The following is a 25055-nucleotide window of genomic DNA, read 5'->3' on the forward strand; positions in this document are numbered from 1 at the left end:
TGAAACCAGACTAGACACACATTGTTTGAGTAAAATACTATAATGATGAGGTGACTTTGAGATCTATGGTTCTAACCAACTTAACAGTAGATGCTATAATGAAATGTAAAAATAAAACAAAGACTTCAGAAGAAAATGACCCTAATAAAGCCCCAAACATATATTCAATAACCTTTGACACATAAACACAAACACCACCATAGAATTTATGTTTACTTTATTAACAATGTGGCTTACCATGTTTTCAAGTAAAAAGGGTTTTTTTTGTCATTTAGAATAAAAATTAAAATATAACTCTGATATATATTTTCATTTATGTACATGGAAACATATATACAGAATACAATCTTACAACAAACTGAGAGAGCATGCCCTTTATCCTTTAAATTTCAAAAGTAAAAACACTGATATTTTTCTCTTTTATGCACCAAAACATACCAAAATATGAACCAAATTTCAAAACAAACTTTTCAAAGTGGAGCGTGAAAGATAAAGGGCTCCGGCCATTAGTGACTGCTTACACAGATCGTGTTTGCTTGCATTCTGAATGACAGGTATGATGTTTTACCTTTTCTATTATTAAAAAAAAAACCCTTCCCATCAGTTTTCATCATAAATCAATTTTTAGCAAAATATTGTTCTAGACTTTTCCTTCTTCTGTGTTCCTCTTTGCCCTTCCCAAAGCGCTGTTCTACCTTGGTTCTGTGACATGACCCGCACCCTCACTGGTGCTGAGTCCTAGCCATTGAAAGAAAACGGAACAAGGAAGTCTACAGTTCAGAAAACTGAATCATTATTTATCATTTAAACCACAAAGGCTTTTTAAAACTAAAACCCAAGGAGACGAGGCAGGACAGCAATTACGACTTTTCAGTAAATTAAATGGGTCACAAATACAATTTCATTTTGTAATAGCATGTTTTGGATACCTCTAAACCACCCTAGTATTAAAAGCTATGAGAATTAAGCAACTTAAAAAGTTAACCCAGTTAAAGAGAGTAATTTCCAGAAAATTTGTGAGCAGAAAGGAATTGTAAGAGAATCACTAGATTGTATGGTTGCCATTTCAGCTTCTCCTTGCTACTTAATTATTGCACCAAAGAGACACAGCAGCAGATGTCCCCAGAGACTTCTTCCACAAACACTACAGATATCTTAATTTACATTTTCTCCTTCCAAATAATTGCACACTCAATCACAGCTCTCCAAAGACAGAATAGAGAGTGACTGGAACCTAAATTCACTATCCTAACCCAAAAGCAGCAATGTCAAACCACAACAAAGATCCTACTACTGTTTTGTTCTATTTCTATATACAGAAATAAATATAAATGGGTGTTATATAAAATAAGTATGAAAACCCCGAGTGCTTCCAAATTTAAGGGACAACTTTCAGGAGGAATGTTTGGTGTAAGATAGAAGACAAACCCAGTATCTGTCTCATAGACCCCTCAAAGTTCTGAGACAGATTAGGAGGGGCCTATCTTCAAAAGGCTGATCAAAAGGAACCATGTAAAGATGGCAGTAAAGGTCAGATGTGGCAGTGTTAGCGTGTGGATCATTTTAATTTATTGAAAACCAAATCAAAGCAAACACAGGAAATGATTTTTCCAATATGATCAAATAAGGTCTAGGGACTTAAATAGAGCTCAAATACTGTCTGTGAGTCAAATTGATCAAAGGCATCTAATTTGAAAAGTGACAGACCAGTTCTGTGAGCTCTAGGTTAGATGCTGTGTTGAAGGACACCATTGATGATTCGCAAAGATATGCAATGCCAGTGTACTCGGCTTTGATCGGGGTATGTTTTATTTTGTGAACAGGATATTTTTTTACAATACAGCACAAATGCAGCCAGGAAGTTAAGGGCTAAAATAAACTTGCTAAACTTTGGAGTGGAAATAAATGATGGACTGTCATTATTTAAGTTGAGGTGACATTTCTGTTCCTCGATTGCATGGCACAGACTGTAGGGCGTCTGCTTGGCTGGTTATAGGAGGCAATGAATGGTGTGATGTACCCAAGGTGTGGGGACATGAAGGAGAGGACTCTGGTCCCAGAAGATAATCAGAGAGATAATGAAATGATACCATCCAGGAAGGAATACGCGGGAGGGCATCGTTTGACCGTATTTAGAGTAGAATGTTTTTGGTGTACAGGCTGTGGTGGTATTTGGAGTATGTGTGTAAGATCCATTTCTTTTTCTGCCATAGTAATGGGGATAAAGAACAAATTGTTACTTGGGAATCAGCCCCGTGTTTAAGACAGAAGCAGGGGAGAGGTGAGTCTGGAGAGAAACAAAACCCACTTTACAATCTGTTAACAAAATTGTTGTCCGCATGATGAGCATACCATCCTGGACCAAAGCTCTGGAGGATGCTGGCATCTCCCAGAGGAACACCATCCCCTTCAATCCTCTCGTAATTCTCAAGTCTACTGGAGGGCTGGGCTGACTGCCACTGACAGCCACTATGAGGAGGGTGGACCCTGGCGGGGCACTCTTCTGGTATGATTACTGCCATCTCTTCCTTGCCAAAGCTGGAGACTAAGAGTGAGGCTGAAGGGAATGATATCGTGCAGAGAGGCATTGACATTAAACTGCACGGCTGAAGGATGAGGACAGGCTGGGACTTGTGGTTCCATAAGATGAAGGGTTTCTGACCAATAGCGGCCATATCCTGACTGGGTTTTCTGTTAATATTCTTCTGGCTCTTTCTGTGGTCTCAGTAGACCTCTAGAAAAATCTCCATGTTCTGAAGCAACACCTGCTCCTCAGTGTCATTACCAGAAATGACATGAGAAAGTGACATTTGCTCTCAAAGCATATCGTGTGCTGCTAATGCCACAGCTGCATCCAGGTTTCAGATGCAAAAGAAAGAGCTCATCTTGAGAAGGGCACATTAAAGGACCAAGGAGTCAGCACAGGAGAAATGCCACGCCATCTTGAAATAGATACCCTTTCCAACCAATAGATTGAGTATTTATGGCCAAAAGCATATGGCTGAGAAGGCTGGCCAACTAAGGAAGGTTCAACATGTAGCACAAAAGAGAGAAATTCAACTACAAGGCAACCATGCAGGCTTGAGCATGGGACACCTCCATCCTTATAGCACCACAAAGGACACAATTTGACCATCAGTTGTCCCTAGGTACACCCATTCATCAAAGGTCTGTAGCTTGACAATAGAAAAGCAGCTTTAGGGAAGAGTCCCAACCACAAATAATTTGATTTCTGCTTCCATCAGCACCCATTGCACAATGCTGAGAGGGGTTAGCATAAGCAACCCCAGTGCTCCAGTCTGACAGATCACCACGCCTTAAAATATCACTAAAATACAAGCAGCATGTCACACTATGTTCTGGGGCAGTTGAGACTCTAGTCAGAGAAAACACCAACATAATTATGACAAAATATGAAAAACCAGAAAGCAAAACAATAAAATCCATATAGGTGGGAAGTTAGGCTTCCAAAATCAACATTTACTCCTAAACAGAGTAAAAGTTTGGTTTCCTTGCATGGTTTTAAAAAGACAAGGCAGGGAGGTGACCTCTATGTCATAATGTACCTCAGTCCCTTGGGGTTTGGAAGTACATGTTGAACCACTTGTGAGAAAACACAGAGGAAGTACTGGGCAGAAAAGACTGGGCAAACTTTATAATCACTGATTATTCTATAGATGACTTAGTGAAATTTCATGAGCAACCTCAAAGAGAGTGAAATGCGGGAACTGGCAAGTTAAATTCTGTGGCCCCACTTTTTCCCATTTTGGTCCACCTGGACTCCTCTCTAGCAAGCACAAGAAGGTTGGGGGGAGATGGTCTACTCAGTGCTTGACTACTAAGTGACCTGCCTTTTCCTTCAGTGGGAGCTTGAGTCCAGAGTGGTGGGAGTTCCCCAAAGACATGCAGCTGGTCATCAGCAAAGGCAGGATGGGAACAGACAGAGTCCAGACCCAGTGTTCTCTCGGCTATACCATGCTAGGCATTGCTACTTCCTCGTGCTGGCTTCCCGTGTGGCAAGCCAGATGAGCAGAAGGGAGGTGCAGAGGGGCTTGTGTGCAGCGACCAGCTGTGTTACCATTCCTAAGGAGATACATCTAGCTCACAAAATGCTTCCTCAAATCTCTTCCCACGCTGGCCCTCTGAAAGCTTTGTCTTCAATACAGAATTTGGTATTTCCTTAAGCTAGCCTCCTCCTGACGGGTCACAGTAATCTTGGAACAGTGAAACTATGGTTCTGCAGGAGACTATGGACAGTGCTTGCCACTGCCAATGTTCTGGGCTCTGCTAACACAGTAGCTGTCTGCTGTAAGCAGCCAAACTTGTGAAAGGCACTCTGACATAGAGGACGGAGTTTAGCACATCGTGTTATACCAGCATCCTGAAACAGAGCTGGCAGTTGTGTTGGAGAAGGAGTTGTCCGTGAGATCGAATGGGACAGCAGGTGACTCTAAACCACAGTAGTTTGCATGTGTGGGCCAGATAGAGCTGTGAAAGAGCCTGAGAGCGAGTCAGGCAGAAACTGCCGGCAAGTCAGGGACTCTGCGTGGAGGGACTCAGTCCAACTCAGTTTTCCAAGAACCTGGACCTCAGTGTAAGGAAACCTGGCCTACAGGAAGCTGCCTAGCTTGGGTGGGAGAGAAATGAAACTCGGAGATCAAGAAGCAAGTCCAGAGCCGGGGAAGTTCTGAGACAGAACTTTCACTACAGTCCCAGAAACTGCTGCTGTGGTCCTTCTGTGTGCTTTAGAGACATCAAACTATCAAACAGGCTGGTGCATGAAGGAGGTCGTGGGCTTCTTGCTTTTTGGAGATCCTGAATGAATGTACCATTTATTTCACAGCACCTAGAAAATCAAGGTCTCATTTCTGGAAACCTTCAGAAACACAGCATCATTAGAATCAGGCACCACCCCAGGCAAGCTGAGCTAGTTGGCATACTGGGCATAGAATGCCACTTTAACTCTCTCGATCTGATGGCATAACTTGATAGCAGGTCCCAGCTTCAGCTCCAAGCACTCTTGCACGGTTGGTAGAGTCAGCAGTAGGAGTGCCTGGCCGTCGATGTCCTGCCAGAGATAAAACCATGTCAGAGAAGTCGGACATACTTGGAGGATGTGTTTGCCATGTCAAGCTTTGTCCTGGAGCTAACTGTGTAAAGAACTGCTCTTCCTGCTTTGAATTTGGGAGCATATTATCATAGGTAACGATTAACTTGGTAACTACTGAATGCTTGTGCTAATAAAATGTGTGTGCGTGCACATGTGTGTGTGTGTGTGTGTGTGTGTGTGTGTGTGTGTGTGTGAGAGAGAGAGAGAGAGAGAGAGAGAGAACAGCGATATAGATGGAAGTCAGAGGAAAACCTTGAGTCTTGGTCCTCACCCTCTACCATGTTTGAGACAGGGTATCTCTGCCAGACTAGCTGACCTGGAATTCTGTCTCTGTCTCTCAGCTCTTCACAAGAGTGTGCTGTGATTGCAGACACATGTACACTATTGTCTCTTGTTTGTATGCGGGTTCTGAGGATAAAATCTCAGGTCACCGGCGTGCACAGCCAGTACTTTACCCATTGAGTGAGCTATCTCTCCAGCCCTCAAAATAATTTTGCTAAGAATATTTTAGTTCCCCTGAAATTCCTAAGCTTCTGTTGGTGGAGACAAGCAATGGAACAGGTAGGAGGCTCCAGAGGTTGTTTCCCAAGCTCAGTATCCCATTCCAAGACAGCAACTTCTTCTTTCCAGACCAGGTCCTTCTGTGCTAATCTGAGCACCATAAAATGGCCAGATACTAAAAAGTAAAAGTTTTCTTACTAGTTTGTAAGATCTGATATCACAGGACAGGTGATAGGACACCAAAAATGGAAATATCAACTACATATTGTAATTTTCTAGAGGAAAATACATGCATTCTCTCTCTCTCTCTCTCTCTCTCTCTCTCTCTCTCTCTCTCTCTCTCTCTCTCTCTCTCCCTCTCTCTCTCTCTCTCGTGTGTGTGGTGTGTGTGTTTGTGCGTGTGTGTGTGTGTGTGTGTGTGTGTGTGTGTATGTACGTATGTGTGTATAGACAAACAGGCAGACAGACAGACACACACACACATACACATACACACACACACTGACATGTGGGCTATATCTACCTGGCCCACTTATATTTTCCCATTGCCACATAGTGATAAAAGTGGCCAGTCTATAACACTAGTGCCACATGAACCATGCCCTAAACCACCATTTACTGCTGATGAAACCATGAGACTATGCTCTATTCAAATGGAACCCAAGTCAGTGTCATATGCCAATCAAACACCCCTGAAAAACATCTTTGGAAGAAAATTTTTTACTACAGAAGTTACCCTCCAAAACTATTAGAGCTAAAGGATCTGCTAGATATACAATAAATATCAATATAGATACATAAAAATATGAAAAAAATCAAGACTACATGATGCCTTTGGAGGAACCCCATAACAAGCAACAGACACCTAAAGAAATGAACAAAATGAACATTTTTTTTTTATTCAAAAGAATGGCTCCGTGGAAGTTAAATGGAATACAAGGGAATACAGACAGACAACTCAATGAAATTAGGAGAACAGCACCTACTAAAATGACAAATTTAGCCGAGTGATGATGATTAGGAAGAAGAACCAAAGAGAAGCCCTGGAGCTAAAGAACTGAGTGAGTTCAACAGGAGCAGATACAGGCGGGAACCTCAGCAACCACATAGGTAGAAAGAACTCCCACCTTGAAGAGAAGTCCTGGGAGATAACACATTCAGACACAAAAGGAAAGAGGGGGAAAGGAAGCAGCTGAGCCTTAGGAGACGCCACTAAATGAACTAATATTCAAATGAGTGTCTGGGGGCGGGGGCAGAAAATCTAATTGATGAAATAATAGTCCTAAACAATTGAAATCTTAAGAAAAGTATGGGCATTCAGGTCCAGGAGGCTCAAAAGACCACAAAAGGGCACAGTGTGGTCAAACTACCCATGAGAAAGAGAATTCTAAAACAGCACGAACAAGTGTCAAGGTACACATTAGGGAACCATTGTAAGATAACAAAAGGCTTCTCAGCAGACATCTTAGCAGTCTTAGGAGGAAATGCCACATCCAAAGTCCCAAAAGAATGAGTACCAGCCTAGCCAGAGCTCAGAGCTCTATAGCAAGAACTGATCTAGACAGATAGATAGATAGATAGATAGATAGATAGATAGATAGATAGATAGATAGATAGATAGGTAGATTAGGTTTCTAAGAACTGCTTAAGGAATCCTACACCTAGAAGCAAATGTCCATCATGAAAACACACACCCACACACACCTGTGTACACACCCAATCCTCAGAGTGAGATGCACTCGTATTTAGGACTGTTTTCTTCCTGTTCTACTACACCTTGCTGTATCTACACAATAGGTGCCATATTATAGTGATATCCATCAAATGATTGTTAAATCCGCTCTATGAGGAAGGGCACAAAAACTCACTCCAAAGCCCTAGATCATTCTGTTAGTATGTGTCTCCGCCAGCTTGCTTCCTATTGCAAGCTGGTTTGTTCATGTAGATGCCATTGGATTGTGTGGCTGAGCTTAACTGCAACTTGCTCTTCCTATTTCCTAAGGCAAGCTTCATATTCCAGCAGGAATAACTAAGGATTAGTGAGATCAGAGGCTTGAAGTGATGCTAACAGTGAGTGGTAATAAACTGAACTCAGCATGGCAGAACTTCAGCCACATGAAGTCTTATACTCTGGGCTCTCGTGAACCATAAGGACTCAACAGCCTTTCACCATTGCCTAGGCAATATTATAGAAACCACCTGTCAACGAATTTCATGTAGAGATCTTCCATCTTAAAGAAATTGTTTATTTTCTAAAGCTATAATAAGAAAAGTCCCCAAATATATAAAGAATGTAGCAGTGAGGAGCCAAATGACAAGAGAAGTATCATTTATTATCTAAGGACTGATGTCAGGAGCAAGGGAGTTTATTACCTCATTTGACCCCAAATCCACAATATTACCTGATAAGTGCAGTAGCAGTAAACATTGGACACTAAAAAGTATCGCTGTGAATTTATTTACTTTCAAATTATAGATGAGCACAGGCTGTGCTAATGGAATAAGCTATGTCTGAATAAAGACACATATGACCTTATCAAACCTCAAAAATAAGTAGATCAGTCTCACACACAGAAAAAAAATGAACTTCCCAAGTGTTTTCATGTTATATACGGACTCCCCTTTTCCCATATTCTTCTTCCACGTCACTTCACCTTTCTGCGCCGCTACTGCTAAGGATGGCAGTAGTTGGAGAAACGGGAAGTGGAAGGTGCAGATCAAGGTAATGAAGTCAGCAAGGGCACTCCAAGAGTGCACAATGCACAGTTTTGGAAGCATCAACAAAGCAAGAGAGATTGATATTGGTGGCTGATGTGTTTTCCCGGCTCTACCCTCAACACAAAGACTTTTAAGTAGATAATAGATCCAGATCACCAGAGGCGTGAAGAAGCCCACCCCACTTTTAAGTCTTTTCCAAAACTTTTCCTTTACTATTGGGAAGAGTTTGTGGAATATCTACTGAGCATAAAATGTAAAGTTTATGAGGTTTTAAGACCACCAATTCCTTCCTAATAGCTAAAGTGGTCATGCTAGGTGCCTTAAACCACCCACAAAAATGTAACATTCTTTACACTGCCAGAGTGTGGCTCACTTCAAAAAACTATTCCGTAAACACCAGCTACTTGATTCTTGAAATAAATGTACTGGACATGCAACATTCTGCACATTCAGACAGTACCACAGTGATCATGACTGTCAAATCCTCAGCTCACTTGGCATGTACTTGATTGACCTGGGTACCAGTATCAGAACACAAACAACACACAAACATTCTGTGAATGGATAGATGTTTAACACAGGTGAGAAATAATAAATAATAAAGTTGGTCCTCAAGATTAAATGGTGAAGAGCTGCTCCATTACGGTCCAGATTTGAGGGGGGAACATAGTCTTTTTTGTGGGATGTCATCTCCTGTTGTTTTCAGGAAAATGTTTCACTATCCACTGTCGTTCACTGTCAGGCATACCTGGCATGTCTCTGCTCCCATGGTTTCTTTCCAACCCTGCAGTCACTGCCTGCTCCAGGAGCCTCAGTGCCAACCTTCCTTCACTCTCCCCAATCTACAAGGATATCCACCTCCCCACCCAGCTTTATGAGTCTTTTGTTCAGCTAGTGAAGGTTTCCTGGACTACTGTAACTGACATCTCTTCCATAACCCAGTTCAATGCCATCTCTTCTACAATTTCTCTGCTTAAACTATAACCTCCTAAATGTCATTGACACCACCATTTTCCTCTGGTCTGAGCATCTCCAAATCGTGTCTGTACCTGCTGCCTCAAATCAATCCTATGTTTAAAAGGGGAATCGGTTCTGAATCTGTTGATGGAAAGTGGAAGAATATATACTCCACAATGTGAATTTGAAGCTGGGCGACCCGGAGCAGACGCGGCAGAGAACATCTCTGAAGCTCTCCCCCAAGAACCTGCTTGCTTGAAATCTACACAGACACTGACCTTTCATCTCAGGGATGCAGAATGGGAACTAACAGCTGAATGAAGCTCTAGTTGTAGGCTCACTCATTAAAGCTAACCAATATGATTGATCAGAGAGACCCTTCACTCCACTTTTTAGCTCAGAAGAATTAATTTTAAAAACCAGACCCAAGACTCAAAGGTGCTTGAAACTGCAGCTTGCCCATATAAACATGTGGGGCGTTGGGATTTCCCTCCAGTGTTGTTATCAGTCAACTGTCCAAAAAGCACCTTGTACAAGGAGGCCACTCTAAATTCCAAGACAATGAGGAGTTAGTTTGTATATGATTGACTATGAAGACATCAATGGCAACCTCTCTTTTTTTTTAATTTTAATTCTTTTGAGAATTTCATATGTAAGTACTGTATTTACATCATTTCTACCTCTCTCCTTCCACATTCCAACTTCTCCTGTTAACAATCCTCTCTAGACTTGGAAAAAAAAAACTTCTCTCTGGAAGTTTTTACTCTCCTATGATGTATTACACCCTGCTAAGTAGGCACAATGAAGGCATGTGACTGTTCCCCAAAATGGCTGACATGCTGAAAGGTGAGGATATGGAGGAGAAGCAGTGAGATACTGGGAAAACATTTTAGGGAATGATGGGACATCTGAGAGCATTCTCATCTTCCTTATAAATGGAGTTCCCAGTATGTAGAATTTTAATAGAATATAAGTACTGAGTCATGTGTGCTGGAAACTGGGAGCTGAATACTGTTGTTTGGCTAAATTGACATACTGTTGAGCTGCCTTTTAAATATGCATGTTTCTACCCATAGACAACTGCTACTCCCAGCTTTGGGAGAAGCCATTCTTCTCAGTGGAGAGTGGTGAATGCAGAGACTCGTGGCTGTTCAAGATGCTGAGAATAAGCACATATGAGTGCTCAGTCCCAAACAGGCATTTTAAACTATCCTTTCTATGGTTCAGGAAATACTGTAGCAGAAAGCAGGGGAAAGAACCTCAAAATCATCTTCTGGGCAAGGCATGGCCATGACAATCATGGACTCACAGTAGCTGTGGATACCTGGACTGGGTCTGCCTAAGAAATGGCCCCTCCACAGTCAGGCATGGATGGGGAAAGCCTCCGGGTAGCCCTACCTCTCACTGCTTAACCATGTTCCCACTGATGACCCCACCAGACTCCTGTGGATAGTTCCAAACACAGGTGGCCCTGAAAATGGCTACATACCCAAAAGTCCTGATTTGGGGAAAGGCACTAAAAAAATAGAGTGAGGAATTGATAGAGACAGAGGAGAGGTAAGAGGAAGTGGGAGGGGGTAAAGAAAGCACAATACATTAAATACAGGCATGAAACTGTCATAATAAAATTAATAAAAAGGAAAAAGGAATTAGAATAAATTGGGTTTAGGGGCACTCAACATCTTTACTAAAGTAGATGTATGTCCACATCACAGTAAGTCAGCAATTTAAAAACATGTTTTAACCACAGAAATAAGAACACTCTATGAAGGGAGACTTAAAGGAAAAGGTGGAAATAATGAGAAGATTCTGTCTACCAGACACACCCCACTGATACTGTTTTGCCTTTTAACTCTTTTTAATCTATTAAGGTATGCAGGTAAGAGAACTAATAAAGCTTGGTTGTAGGTGTGTAGAATTCTGTTAGCAAACGATGAGGTGATAAGAGCTAAATGCTTGGCACCTATGTGTACATTCTTTAAATTATGCATTCCAGCTATTGGCTGTGAGTGCTGTAAAAGAAAACCAGGTCTGGGGATGGCTCATTAATAAAGTGTTCATACAAATGTGAGGACCAGAGTTCAGAGCCACGGCATCCCTGTGAAAGCTAGGTGCAGCTGTGCATGACTGTAATCTCAGCATTGGGAAGGAAGAGATGGTAAGACCTCTGGGGTGTGCTAGCCAGTCAGTCTAGCCCCATCACAGAGTTCCAGATTTAGTAAGAGACTCTGTCTCAAAAAAAAACAAGGTGGAGGGCCTGGAGAGATGGCTCAGTAGTTACAAGCACTTGCTGCTCTTGCTGAAGACTCACAACTAGCTCTACCTTCAACTCCAGGGGATCCGATGCTCTCTTCTGGCTTCTGTGGACATTTGCACTTGAACTTACACACACACACACACACAAACACACACACACACACACACACACACACACACACACACACACACAGAGAGACAGACAGACAGACAGACAGACAGACAGACAGACACTATTTTAAAAAGAATCTTAAGAAAAAATAAAGTGAAAGCCATGTGGTAGTGGTGCACACCTTTAATCCCAGCACTCGGGAGGCAGAGCCAGTTGGATCTTTGTGAGTTCGAGGCCAGCCTGGTCTACAGAGTGAGATCCAGGACAGGCACCAAAACTACACAGAGAAACCCTGTCTCAGAAAAAAAAAAAAAGCAAACTAACAAAAATAATAAAGTGAAGAATGATTGAGGAAGCTACCAGATGTTGACCTCTGGCCTCCATACAAACATGTGCACATGTATACATGAACACATGAGCACATACATTCACACATAAAATAAATGAAAGTCATGAGATGAAGAAACAATTCAGAAAACGATTCCACAGTGACCTGACATAGAAGATACTGGGCAGTCAGCTTAATTGTCCAAAGAAACACTATGTTCTTTCCATCCTTTCTCCAGGGCAGGGTTCCATAGCTCACTGTGCAACGTGGCGGTAAAGGCCGCCCTAAGGTCACAGCATTAAGGAGAATGGCAGACCTAACAGACGCCATGCAGGCTGGATGAGGCCACTTAAAAATGATGTCAAGGGCCTTGAAATGTCATTCTCTGACCTTTTCAGATCAGATGCCCCTCCTGTCCTGGCCCCAGCGCATGGCCACTTCTCCTGCTAGACTTCCTCTGAAGAGAACAAATGGGAAGGAACATTTAGCTCCCCTCTCCCACTCAGCCAGCAGCAGTGATGGAAGCCCCAGGTTTATAGGGGGTTTTAGCTTTAAAGTCATGGGTTGGCGTGTGGGAAAGAGTGTATACCTCCAGGTGTGGATGGCAAGGTTGGCAACCTGGAAGAGAAGCAGACAGAGGCCACGACCTTGAAACTCTCTAGGAGCTGGCTTACCTGAGTTCTACAGAAGCAGCTTTTGGACATCTGGACATGTAAAGGGTCCCTCCTAAATGCTAAGCTGAATGAAAACCTCTCTACAAGATGATGTGTGGAGGGAAAGGGTTAAGTCTAAACAATCTGATTAATTAGCGAACTTTCACCTTCCTTCTTACCTGGTAAAAATTCACCCAAAACTAGGCCTTATATCTAGAGGTACAAAGTGCTTAAAATGCAGTCTGTCTATATTTGAACCACCTGAAGGTCCATGATTAGTACTTCTATGTTCTCAATTCATTTCCCATTCTCCCTAAATGATGGGAAATATGACTCATGGGATTCATGGTTTTGAGAAGATCATGCTACTCAGAATACAACCAGACTTCTAATTTCCACGCTGCCTGCCTGCTGAAAACAGCTAGGTTTGGCAACTGAATCATCTGGCTGTCACTCTCGTGCAAATACTAAGCCTAGGTTAACCCTTATTTTGGACTCACTCTTGCTGTAGATTCCATATAGTCAATGCTTGTTGTATCTCATAGTCAGCTAGGAAAGAGAAAGGTGTAAACAGGAAAAAGCTGGGTAAAGGGGGAAAGAGAGATGACACTGTAAAGCATAGAAGAGTGAGCAGGGAATCCCCTTGTACCGGGTGTTTCAGAGGTAATCTTTGGTTCAGTTTGGAAGAAGTTTGCTTTTTTTTTTCCCCTAATGGATTATGTAGGTTATACACCAGATTCACAGTTGATTGAATTTTTATAAATATGTTCCTGTGTCATTTATAAATTCTGGCAGATCAGTTGTTATATTAAACAGAATCACTAATGGATGACTAATTTTAAGGACATGAACTTGAATAAAATACACACGAAAATTAAGCAGACTCATCATAACTGCAGAACATTTTGAAGGAATAAGATATGACATGTCACGAAAGTCACACTTAGGACATGGAAAACGGACACTTACTTGGATAGAGTTCTGATTAGGATATGGCAGTTCCTAAGTGGAGATATCTGGGTTGGGAGGGCATGAATATAAAGGGTCCCTCCTAAATGCTAAGCTGATGGGCTTTAGGCTAGTGACCTGATCTGGAGGACCATGTCCTGATCCAGATGGATGCACTGGATAGGTCACTGAGCACTTGCCTTGGAACCTTGCTCTTGTCTTTGTTTGCTTTCTTTTGACCAGTAAGCATGTGGTTCTGCTTCACCATGGCACTCCGTGATGACACTGTCACAGGAGCTTAAAAATAGACCCACACAACCAGGGACTGACAAGAGGTAAACTTCTCTCCTTCAAATCTGGACGAAAATGGACAAGCATGTGGGCCAATGGAAATGAAGAAGAAGAGCCCCTCAAAGACAACTAAAGCTGTCAACAATCCTCTAAAGTTTTCATAAAATAAACGATTCACTCAGGCAGTCTGTTTCTCTTGTGAGCAGACCGATCGGCAGTGAGTGAACACATAGACCATGCTAGTAAGGATTGTGTGTTTAAAAACACATTACAGATGCATGGACTTTCACTGTATAATGTTCAGATTTGCAGCATGAAATTACAGAGAATAGATTTTACTAAGAGACTGCCACAACATTTCAGAAATAAAAGGTCCGTATGCTGGTAATGGGGAGTGTGTAATGTCTGCAATCGCTCCTGGTGATTAGAACCATCTCTGAATTCCTAACATCCCTAGGCGTGAACGCACACAGCTATTAGCATTCTGGACACTGTGATCTCCTGTGCAGGCTGCTGAATAGTCTGCAGACACCTAGTTCATCTGACAGCTCAGAAAATGCTGGAGGCCTCACCCAATCAGAGCACTGTCATTTGGGCAAAATGATGATAGAACAAATTAGTAAAAATAAGTCATTAAAAGTCTAATGGGCCAGAAAGGACTCAAGTGTCCATACACTTTAGACAGCCCAGCAGGCAAGTTTTTTTTTTAAACAGTTGAAAATCCCTAATGTGAAATGCAAAATTAATTGGGAACAAGACTTATCCATTAAAGCCCACCTAACGTCTAAATCAAGGACAAAGCTTTTAGCTGATGTCGGAGGAGGTGGATGGAGGAAGCCTGTGCCCACTCTGAATCTACAGTGGGGATGTGCCAGCCATGTCCATTTCCTTGAAACATTCTGAGATGTTTTTGGAAAGTGGGCTTAGCAGTGAGATAAAGGAAGGCTGTAAATGTAGTGTTTTAGCTAATCCCTCCCCACGAGCCAGTATCTCACTGAAAATTCGCACATGGTATCAACACAGGAGCCTGGTAACCCATTCATGCTACAGATGTTCTTGAGTTCCCACGTAACTTAGATCTAGAAATGACAAAAATCTATCCCTTATTCTGCTCACAACAGAATAATGTTTCTAAAATGAAAATGGAACATTGGAGCCTAAACCAAAATAAAACGAGTTTTTATGAATGTCACATTTCATCGTCATACTTTGGACATTATAAAGCACATAGTAGGCATTTGGTCAGTTTATGTTGAATGTACACATGGACCAACATATACATGGTGGCGTATTTAAACTTATATGGATAGAATTTATCATGTACTTGAATACAGGTTTCCGCTTGTTTTTTGTCGATTTTTGGTGGTGCCACTATGAATAAGCACCAGACTGGGGAAATGCTGCCCCAGGCAGTCCTCTACATGGGTTTTCTATCTTTTGCTTTGTGTTTGTTTCTAAGACGGAGGTGCACTTTTATTAATAAGCCCCGTGCCAGCTGAGCTACAGCACTGTTCACCATTTCCTGTCTTGTCTGTTTGTTGCAATGAAGAGCAGAGGTCATTACCCTCTTTCTTTAGGTCAGAAAGCACGTCTCCTTGTCTGCCTCCCTGTCTGTGCCCAGAGAAGAAGAGCAGTGAACGCCAGAAAGCCAAGATCCGGGCCTCCTGTCTGGCTCCTGTTCGTGCCTTCCACATGACCTTCTCTGGAGTCTGCAGAAATTTCCAGAATGAATGTGATTAATCACTTTGTCTCATGGATATCAAGGCAGGAGAGCTTGGATACCGAGAACACACTCTTGGGAGTGGGAAGTGGAGGACTAGGCTGTCCATTAATTTGCTTTTTACAAAATATTACTGCATTGGCTTGGATCAGAAGATGGAAAATTCCCTATATGATTGGGAAATCAGACTATTTTTTTCTGTCTTAATGTTTAAATTTTATCTTCTCTAATTATTGGCTTGTTAAATCTAAAAAGAGGCTACATAGGCATATCTTTAATCAACTATATGGAAAACAGTATATAAATAATACTAGGCCTTAAAAGACATATTTACTCTGTGAGGTTGTGCTGGTTAGTTTTTTGTTTTTTGTTTTTTTGTCAATTTAACATGAGCTAATATCATTTGAGAAGAGGGAGTCTCAATTGAGAAAATGTCCCCATCAGGCTGACCTGTAGGCAACTCTTTGAGGGCATTTTCTTCATTAATTATTGATGTAGGAGAGCCCAGCCCATGGGGGTGGTGCCATCTCTGGGCAGGTAGCCCTGAGTAGTCTAAGGCAGTTCCCTGAGCTGGACATGGTAAACAAGCCAGCAAGCCAGTTCCATCAAGTCCCTGCTTCAGTTCCCGCCTTCAGGTTCCCACCCTGAGCTCCTTCCCCATCAACCCTTCATTAAATGCCTTAAGCTGTGAGATGAAATAAACTCTTTCCTCTCTGAGTCGCTTTTGGTCAGTGCTTTATCACAGCAATAGTACAACAGAAACTGGTACCAGAGAGGGAGCTACAGCTGTGAATGATGGTGGAGCCTAGAGGTTCACCCCTCGCCTGGCAGTACCAGCTACGTCTCATCCCTATGAGACAATTACGAACCAGAAACAAGACTCCCACGTCAGGTGCACAGCACTATGCATGAGCCCACTTACAGGTATCAACTGTAGCATGCAGATGAAGGACACCTGAGACTTTACTCCTACCTGGTAAGTCATAAAGAAGCCAGATAAGATAGGTAATTCCTTTAAGATCTAGTCTCTGGGCTGGGAAGACAGGTCAGTCAGTACAGAAGTTGCCTAGTGAGTAGAAGAAACTGATGCCCAGAACTCACCTTTACAAAACTAGGTGTCCTGGTACATGCTTGTAATCCCAGCACTTTTGAGGCATAGATAAGTGGGTCTCTGAGGCTCACTGACCAGTCAGCCTAGCCTACTAAGTGAGTTCCAAGGCAGTGAGTGAACCTGTCTCTAAAAGGTGGCATCATTTGAGGCATGGCAGGCACCCTGTGGTTCTCTGGGCTTTACAGCCACATGTACATATATGCACACACACAAATACAAGTGCACACACATATATTTATGCTCAACACAGAGAGACATGCAAACACAGAGAGACAAGACCTGGAGTCCAGAAAATAAATTGTTGACACAGCAAGCCACTGTACCTGCTCCTGAAAGATCTTGGCCAAGGGCGCGCAGTCCGTCAGCTTAATGAATCGGACCACGTCTGTGACCGTCCACTCCAGCGGATTGCTCTCAAGAATCAGCCTTTCCTCATCCTCTTGCTTTGTTTCCTGCAGGGAAGGGGGCAGGGCACTGTTACTGAACAGAAAGATGTAGGGCCAACTACTTCTTTCTAACAGCCTGTGTGCCTCAACCCCACACCGCGGGACCAGAACTCCTACTTCTCTTGATCTCTTTGCTGGACACACAGCTAGTGACAGAGCTCAGTCTCTGTGGAGTTTCTTAGCAACCTGTCTCTGGAGACTCCCCCACCTGCAATGACCTGGCTGTCTTCAAAGGCTCAAGAACAGTAACAACAAAAGGTACAGCAGGGCTGGGAGATAATGGCAAAATGCTTGCCATGCAAGCATAAGGATCTGAGTTCAATACCGAGATCGCACACGAAAAACAAACAAACAAAACAAAACAAAAACAAAAACAAAAAGCTGGTGGTGCTGGGGAAGTGGAGGCAGGAGGATTCTGGGACGTGCTGGTCAATCAGCCTAAACTACTAAGCTCTAGGCATGAAATCCCTTTTCAAAAAATAAAAAAATCAAAACAATAGAAGAAACAAAGAGTAAAGACTGAACGGCTCCTAAGAAATTATATTTGAGGTTGACCCCTGACTTCTAAGCAAACTTATGAACCTGCACACCTGTCCCAACCCATGGCATAATGACTGTCAATCTTGAACGCCTAGTTCAGAAAATCTAGGGCCTGCTTACTAAGGAATCATCACTGATTATGAAATCATCACTGATTATAATGCAAACAGATACTAAGCGGTATAGCCAGACCCAGGCAGTCCAGCACAGCTCACTGTCACCGTTCGCTTTCGTTAGGTTGGTGCCAAGGACCTTTGTAGCTGTTCACAAGCCACCTATACGGTTAGGGAGTGTCAAGTATGCTGATGTAATGTACGAGGGTAATAGAGAGGTGTCCCACAGAAGAGAGAGAGCTGCAGAAGTCAAGTGTGGAAATGGGAAATGTAGAGATGGCATTGGGGGACCCACAACTGCAGGACTGGACCCTCTCCATGCACTGGATTGGAGCTCTGGGATATTAAAATTGCCCAGAAATGAAGACGCTACTCCAGCCCTAGGGACGTCTTTCTGATGCTTCCTCGCCCTCTCAACCAAGAGGTAAAATCACTCTTTTGTTCTCAGACTTGGGAATTTTGACAGAGCATCTATGGTCGTTTCTGATATTTGAAAGAGGTTTTCCTGAACGGCATCCTGAACTCTACTCCACGTTCTTAAAGAGGAGCCATGACTCTCTGAGCTTACTTACCTTTGGTTCCTCAGGCCTAGCAGGCGGGGCCTTGTCTCCTTCAACAGCAGAGGTAGTAGTTGGCCCTGGGCGGACCCTTCGTGGCCTCTCCACTGGAGGCCGCTTCGCAGCCTCTGAACTGTTCCGCAGGGTCACAGCTCTCCGGGGCCTGGCGGAGGGCACCTCCGCTGATGAGGTGTCTGTCTGGTCATCTCGGACCTCAGATCCAGTTTCCTCACTCGCAGTGTCATCCTCCGGGGCCTCTGCATCCTCCTCCTCACTTTCCTGAGAGGGAGGGATGTGCTTAGTGAGGGTGAGCTGACAGAGACTTGAGTGAGAGCAGTAAGGTGACGCTCACAGACAGCCACACTGCCCAGCCCGGATGATTTGGCTTTCTTTCCCAGAACAAAGCTCTTGGCAAGGTTTGTCCATGGAGGCCTTGAAAGAGAACCCATAGTACCAAAGGATCTCCTGACACAGCCTTTTCCTAACCAGTAGCTGAACACGTGCAATTGGTTCTCAGAACACAAAGGGGCTGTCAGGGAGTGTCTTCCCCCAGGCTTCTACTCCAGGACTCAGGAAGATGAGGCAAAGGGTTAGTAAATTTAAGGCCAGCCTAGACGGCATGCTGAGACCACCTCTCAAAAAATTAACTAGTCAGGGGCTGAGGAGATGGCCTGACAGGTGAAGCGCTGCTCATGCAAGCGTAAGGACCTCAATTTGATCCTTGGACGCCATGTGGAAAAGCTGGGCCTCGAGGAGGTGGAGGCAGGTAGATCCCTACGACTTGCTGGCCAATCAGTTTAGCCAAAGTGATGAGTTCTAGGTAAAAGTAAGAAGCCCTACCTCAAAAACAAAACAAAAACCCCAGATGAACCTTGTCCTGAGGAATGACAACTGAGGAGGTTGACCTCTTGTCCTCACATGTTTGTGTACACACACACACACACACACACACACACACACACACACACACACACGCACACACGCACGCACACATGCACGCACACACGAGTGCACGCACGCAGTTCAAGGCCACTTTGAGCTACACAGAGAGAACCTGTAAAATTGCAAGGGACAGGCTCGATGGCAAAGTGCTTGCCTAGCCTTCACAAGGTTGAGCTTGATATCTTCCATCCCCCTAAAAACCAAACCCGGCAGGCAAAAGGGTTTGCCGTACAAACCTGACAACCTGACTTGGATCCTGGGATCCCACAGTGAGAGGAGAAAATAGACTCCCAGAAGTTGTTTTCTAACCTCCATAGGTGCACCATGGCCGACACAGGCAGAGGCCTGAATTCTCATTCTCCTCCTCCCCCCTTACACACAGGCACACACACACACACACACACACACACACACACACACACACACACACACACACACACACACACAGAGTAAAATTAAAACCAAGCAAACACCTCTCCTCTAACGCTGGAAGCCCTTTAAGGCCAGCATACCTCCCCGGAGGCTGCTGGCAAGTCCACCGCAGAAGATCTTCGTCTCTTCTGCACAAAGATGGATTTCCGACGTTTCCTTCTCCTGGCTGGTTTTGGATGCCCACTTTCAATGCTGCTTTCCCCAATTGGGGGTTTAATGATCTTCTTTCTTTTTCCATAATAATAGGCTATAGGGAAGAAGATGGTCTGACTGAGTACAAGCAATGCTAGGTCCATCATAGAGCCAGAGCCTACTGGGAGATCCCTGCCCTCAGTCGTCTCAATTCTATCCAATGGCTGGTTTTTGTTTGTTTGTTTGTTTGTTTGTTTGTTTGTTTTCTTTTTATTTTTCCTCCCATTGTAGCTCAGTTTCCAGTGACAGCAATATTCACACTGAAGGGTCTAAGCCTTTTGAAGTTTTGTTAAATGAGATCCAGAATCGTCTCTCAGTTCACTTCCAGGTCACAATGCCCACCCTTTTCCTCTTCCCCGGTATCCTGGGACTACAGGAAACCATATTTGCAAGGTCAACACTCAAGGCAACTGAAGTCCTCAGTGAAGGCAGTTGCTTCCAGGAGCAGTTGCTGGCCAACAGCCCCTTCCACTGGCCAAAGGTAAGGTGATGCAGAAATGAGCAAGGGGATGATGCGAACATCCAGGGATAGAGTATGTATAGGTCTCCAAAAAAGACTTTTTTTTTGAAGTTCAAGGCCAGCCTAATTCACCAAGGGACATTCTATGTGATGATTAGGGTGGTCAACTTGACAGAATCTAGAACCATCTGAGAAAGGCCTATGACCTTGCAGGCAGGGAGTTATCTTGGCTTAATTAACTGAGGTGGGACGTCTCACCAGCAGGGACGGTGCCATTCACTGCTTGAGATCCTGGACTGTACCAAGAGTGAGCTAGCATGCTGAGAGCGTGCATGTACCCCCTGTGCTATATTTCTACTGCAGACACACCATGGCCACCTCTCTCTAACTCCCGCCACTGTGGCGTCCTTGCTATGGTGGGCTGTAACTTGGAAGTGTGAGCCAAAATAAAGCCTTGCCTGCTTAAGTTGTTTGTGTCAGAGTGTTTGATCTATCACAGCCACAAGGAACAGAAATGAACACACCATGTCTCGAAACACCAAGGCCTGGGAATGTGGCTCGTGGCAGAATGCTTGTCTAGCATGTGCAAGACCGGCTTCTATGCCCTGGTCCCTCTCACCGGGAACTAAGTATGCAGGTGGAAAGGCATAGAAATGTAATAGAGGGAACAGATGACCCTCTGACTTTCCGAGGGACTGGGAGTAGAAGGTTAATTTGCCAAGCACAGTTGTATGTGCGTGCCTGTCTACCTGTGTCTGTGTACAGAACAAAGCCACACTCGAGCCTACTCATATCCCTGGTTCCAACAAAGCAGGTGATATGTCACAGGTGCCTGTGGTTCACAGAGCACTGACCACACTGTGTGCGTCCTTAAACTCTAGTAGGTGGATGGGGCCTGGGCTTCCTTGTCACTGCCCTGGGACCAGAGAGAACTAAGGGGAGAGTAGCAAGCTCAGAAGCTGTAGACTGGAGTTTTCAGAGCTTGCAATGCCCCAGGTAGAGGCTTCTACAGTGGTAAACCCTTCAAGAATGGGAGAAGGAAGTTCTCAGAACAGAGGAAATGAAAGGCTTTGGGAAGCTGTCAGTCTAAGGCCAAGGTGAGGTCTCTCAGGGCGCTGGGAGTTGGCAGAGGCAAGTACTACAGGTTGGGGAAGGGGGGCCAACTCAGAGTCCTGCACAGCAGTGGGGAAGCAAAGGCATCTGGGAAGGAAGGGAGGTGTTTCTGAATCCTCCAGTGATACGCCTGAGAGAGTGCTGAGGGAAGTAGCTAAGTAGGGGAGAAACGGACAGGGTCGGGGCAGTAAGAAAACGCTCAGAGACTTTCCTGCTGTTGGATGAAAGAACTGTTAGCCAGAGTGGTGGCTCATATCTGTAATTCTAACACAAGGGGCAGAGCAGGAGGAGCTCTGAGAGTGTGAGGCTAGCCCGGGTTACATAATGACTTTTAGGCCAGCCTGGGCTACAGAATGAGAGACCAAGTCTCAGAAACAAAACAAAAAACCCAAACAAACAAAACCAAAAAAAAAGCAGTATTACAAATCCTGAGTGTAAGGACAAGAAGTGAATTAATTAGAGTTTCTAAGCATTACTAATAATCAATTTATCATGTCCTGCTTCCACCCACATGGCTTAGGAATCAGTTGGTCTTCTGAAATTGTCACTTCTCCATTCCCAAAATCTTCTGATGACAATCCACCCGGGTTTGAACCATCCCATCCCTTTCTTATGTCAGGCTAAAAGCACGTGTGGACCTGCACCGCAGATCTTAAAGAGTTCTGCAGTTAGTTATTCATGTGAAAAACTACGCAAAGCGTAGAAAAAAAAAAACAACAAAACAAGTACCCCCCACCACAGCTCAGGATCCCTTTGGACTCACTGTATTTGGTTTTGGTGTGAATGGAACAGTTCTCTGGGCAGTTCTCAGAAATCAACACAGGACTAAATAAATTCGGACAGCATTCCAGCTTGGCACACACGCGGCGGCAGAAATGTTGCACCTGGTCCGATGTCCGCACGATCTTGACCACAGCCCTGTACGTTTTGCCTCTGTACCTAGAAAATGGAGGACAGAGAAGGAATGGTGAGTCCATTTTCAGACTTATTCTGTTAGACTGGAAGGCACCTCTAACCTTCTGGCATTGTGAGAGACACAGGTGTTGTCACCTGTCACCTACAAAGTTCACACATGAGAATTGCACACGGAGTTATTAACAAAAGTTCCATTATAAAAATGGCTTGATGGTCTAGAGAGACGGCTCAGTGGTTAAGAGCCTTGGCTGTACTTCCGGAGGACTGGGGTTAGGTTTGCAGCAACCGCCAAGATGGCCAACAGTTATGTGGAACTCCTGCTCTAGAAGATCTTACCCCCTCTTCTGGCCTCTGAGGGCATTGTAGCCACATGGGGCACAGAAGTACACACAAGCAAAACACCCATATGCATAAAATAAAAATAAATATATCATTTAAAAAAATCATGAAGTTCCAAGTAAGTTTGTGATTTTGTGTTGGACCTCATTTGTAACCCTCCCAGGGTGCACACAGCCCACAAGCCAAGGGTTGGAGACACACAGCCTTGTTAAGGGATGAATCTGAGTTGTTCTCTAAAAGTGTTAGATGTATGGCTGTCAGCCCTGGGGCTTCTGGGAAATGACTGGATCATACGGTGTCTCTTCATCAACAGATTAATTCTTCAGTGGGTTCATAAGTTGATGGCTTTAATGAGAGAAGGTGGAAACTTTGGGAGGGGGGCCTAGTTGAAGAAAATGAGCCACCAGGGTGTGCCTCTGAAAGGTCTATCTTGTCCCTAGTCCCTCTTGATGGCTCTGCTTCATACACAGTTTCCATGAGATGAGCAGCTCTGTCCTACCATCCACTACCCGCCACGCTGCTCCGCTATGGACTGAAACTCTGTGTGGACACTGAAACTCTGAGCCCAATCCAGTGCTTCCCTTCCTCCCTAGCTTTTCTCAGCTTAGGTATTTTGTCACAGCGACAGCAACAGCAACAACAGACCAGCGCAAGTGTATTCCCAAACCGACATCTCTGTTTTCTAATAACATAGCTAATGTGTGTAGCTTCCATTTTCTTTTGATACTTCCTTATAATCTCACTGGGAATATGTTTGAGAATTATCCTCTGGTGGGCACAAAGGGCAGGGTAACAGGGCTAAACCTCCTGTAGTCAAGATTTCTACGTAGCAGGTTCTCGCCATGTTACATGGAGTCTCATAGCTAAGCCTAGTACAACATGCTATAGCCTAGGATACATCTAATGGTCGTGGTCCTCAGACTGAAGCTAATGATATCTAATGAGTGTCCCTTCTTTATTTTTTGAAAGTATGAGTGCATATTGGATAGTGAATGTGCTTTGAAAAACTATGAAAAATCAGATCATTGAAATGGCATCTTTGTCACAACGGCACAGCACGTTATTAAAATGAGAGACAATCTCTATTATTCATAAATGGGCATTGTGCAGCATGGTGACAGGCAAGCAAGGTTACCAAGAGGAAAGAAGTGCAAAAGATTTTATAAGAAAAATCAAAACTAACAAAACCCTGTCCTACAGCCCTGTGAAGTCAGCCTGCCACCTGAAAAGTCCTGGAACCGGGGATGCTAGCAGCTTTAGTACCCACAGAACCCAAACTGACCACAAGCAAGCTACTGTGGTGACAGAGACAGGCTTCTGTATGTTAGAAGTATCAAAGGATCCATACAGAACAGCAAAGCCCTCCACCAAACTCTGGCCATCAGAGTAAAGATCTCTGTCTCTCTCCTGGCTGGCAGAGGTGACAGGTGGCTCCATGAATAAAATCACTCTGGAGAAGTCATCTACTTTTCTGTCCACCATGGCTTTTGTTTGCCAGTCCCAAAGAATGGATACTGTAAGGTAAGGAGACCATCATGCTCAAAATCAGAAGATAAAACATTGTTTAAAACCCTTGACCAGGACTAGAGAGGTGGCTCAGCAGTTAAGAGTGAGTGTTGCTCTTTCAGACAGCCCAAGTTCAGTTCCCAGTGCCATCAGGCAACTCATAACCTCTTATAACCCTAGTTCCTGAGGGATCCGATGCCTCAGTCTGTGTGGGCACCTACACTCAAGTGCACACATTACTACCCCCCATACACACCCACATATACACATATTAAAGATAATAAAATCAATGTTTAAAAACCTTTATCTGGATCACAAAGAAAAATGTGTTAGTAGAAATACAGAGAAAAAAGCACTTCTTAATAGATTTCATCTTGATTTTTTTAAATTAATGTCTTTTGGGGAGGCTATAGTATATTTTCCCTAATAATTCATTTTCCAAAGTCTTGACAGCAAAAATAAAATTAAGCTCTAACTGGAAAAAGTCCTTTGTATTTATTCTCTGGCCTTTCATGTCCTAGGACCTCTGCTCTCCTTGTTCTTCAATTCCTCTGATGTTTGAGATTGCCTTTCTATATGGGAAGAACTCACATCAATGCTTTGTAGACAAAATGATGCTTTAAATTGAACAGCTTTGCATCGATGTTGATTTTTTCCCTCTGGAACCTTCATGGGCCCTCTGTAGAGAGACCGTTCTCTCTGCGCCCCGGGACGGCTGCTCGGATGCACTTTGCAGGGAGAAGGTCTCGCTTTCTACTGTTGTTGCGTTTCATGACAAGAATAGTCCCGCTCTGA

The 25055-nt window shown here is 43.8% G+C and overlaps 1 protein-coding gene across 3 annotated transcripts in view; it reads right to left on the bottom strand.

Annotated features, from left to right (window-relative positions):
* Positions 1-200: 200 nt before the first annotated feature.
* Positions 201-25055, bottom strand: part of Sfmbt2 (Scm like with four mbt domains 2) — a 189197-nt gene continuing 164342 nt past the window's right edge. For all 3 annotated transcript variants that reach the window (XM_052727431.1, XM_052727429.1, XM_052727430.1), the window contains exons 17-21: positions 22264-22439; positions 19816-19982; positions 18377-18640; positions 17029-17157; positions 201-5068 (exon numbers count right to left, since the gene is read on the bottom strand). In XM_052727431.1, coding sequence (XP_052583391.1) covers positions 4928-5068; positions 17029-17157; positions 18377-18640; positions 19816-19982; positions 22264-22439 — 877 coding nt within the window. In that variant the 3' untranslated portion in view covers positions 201-4927. The remainder of the gene's footprint in view (positions 5069-17028; positions 17158-18376; positions 18641-19815; positions 19983-22263; positions 22440-25055) is intronic.

The sequence above is a fragment of the Peromyscus californicus genome, unplaced genomic scaffold (assembly GCF_007827085.1).
Source record: "Peromyscus californicus insignis strain IS unplaced genomic scaffold, ASM782708v3 Scaffold_8__1_contigs__length_139910024, whole genome shotgun sequence".
NCBI lineage: Eukaryota > Metazoa > Chordata > Mammalia > Rodentia > Cricetidae > Peromyscus > Peromyscus californicus.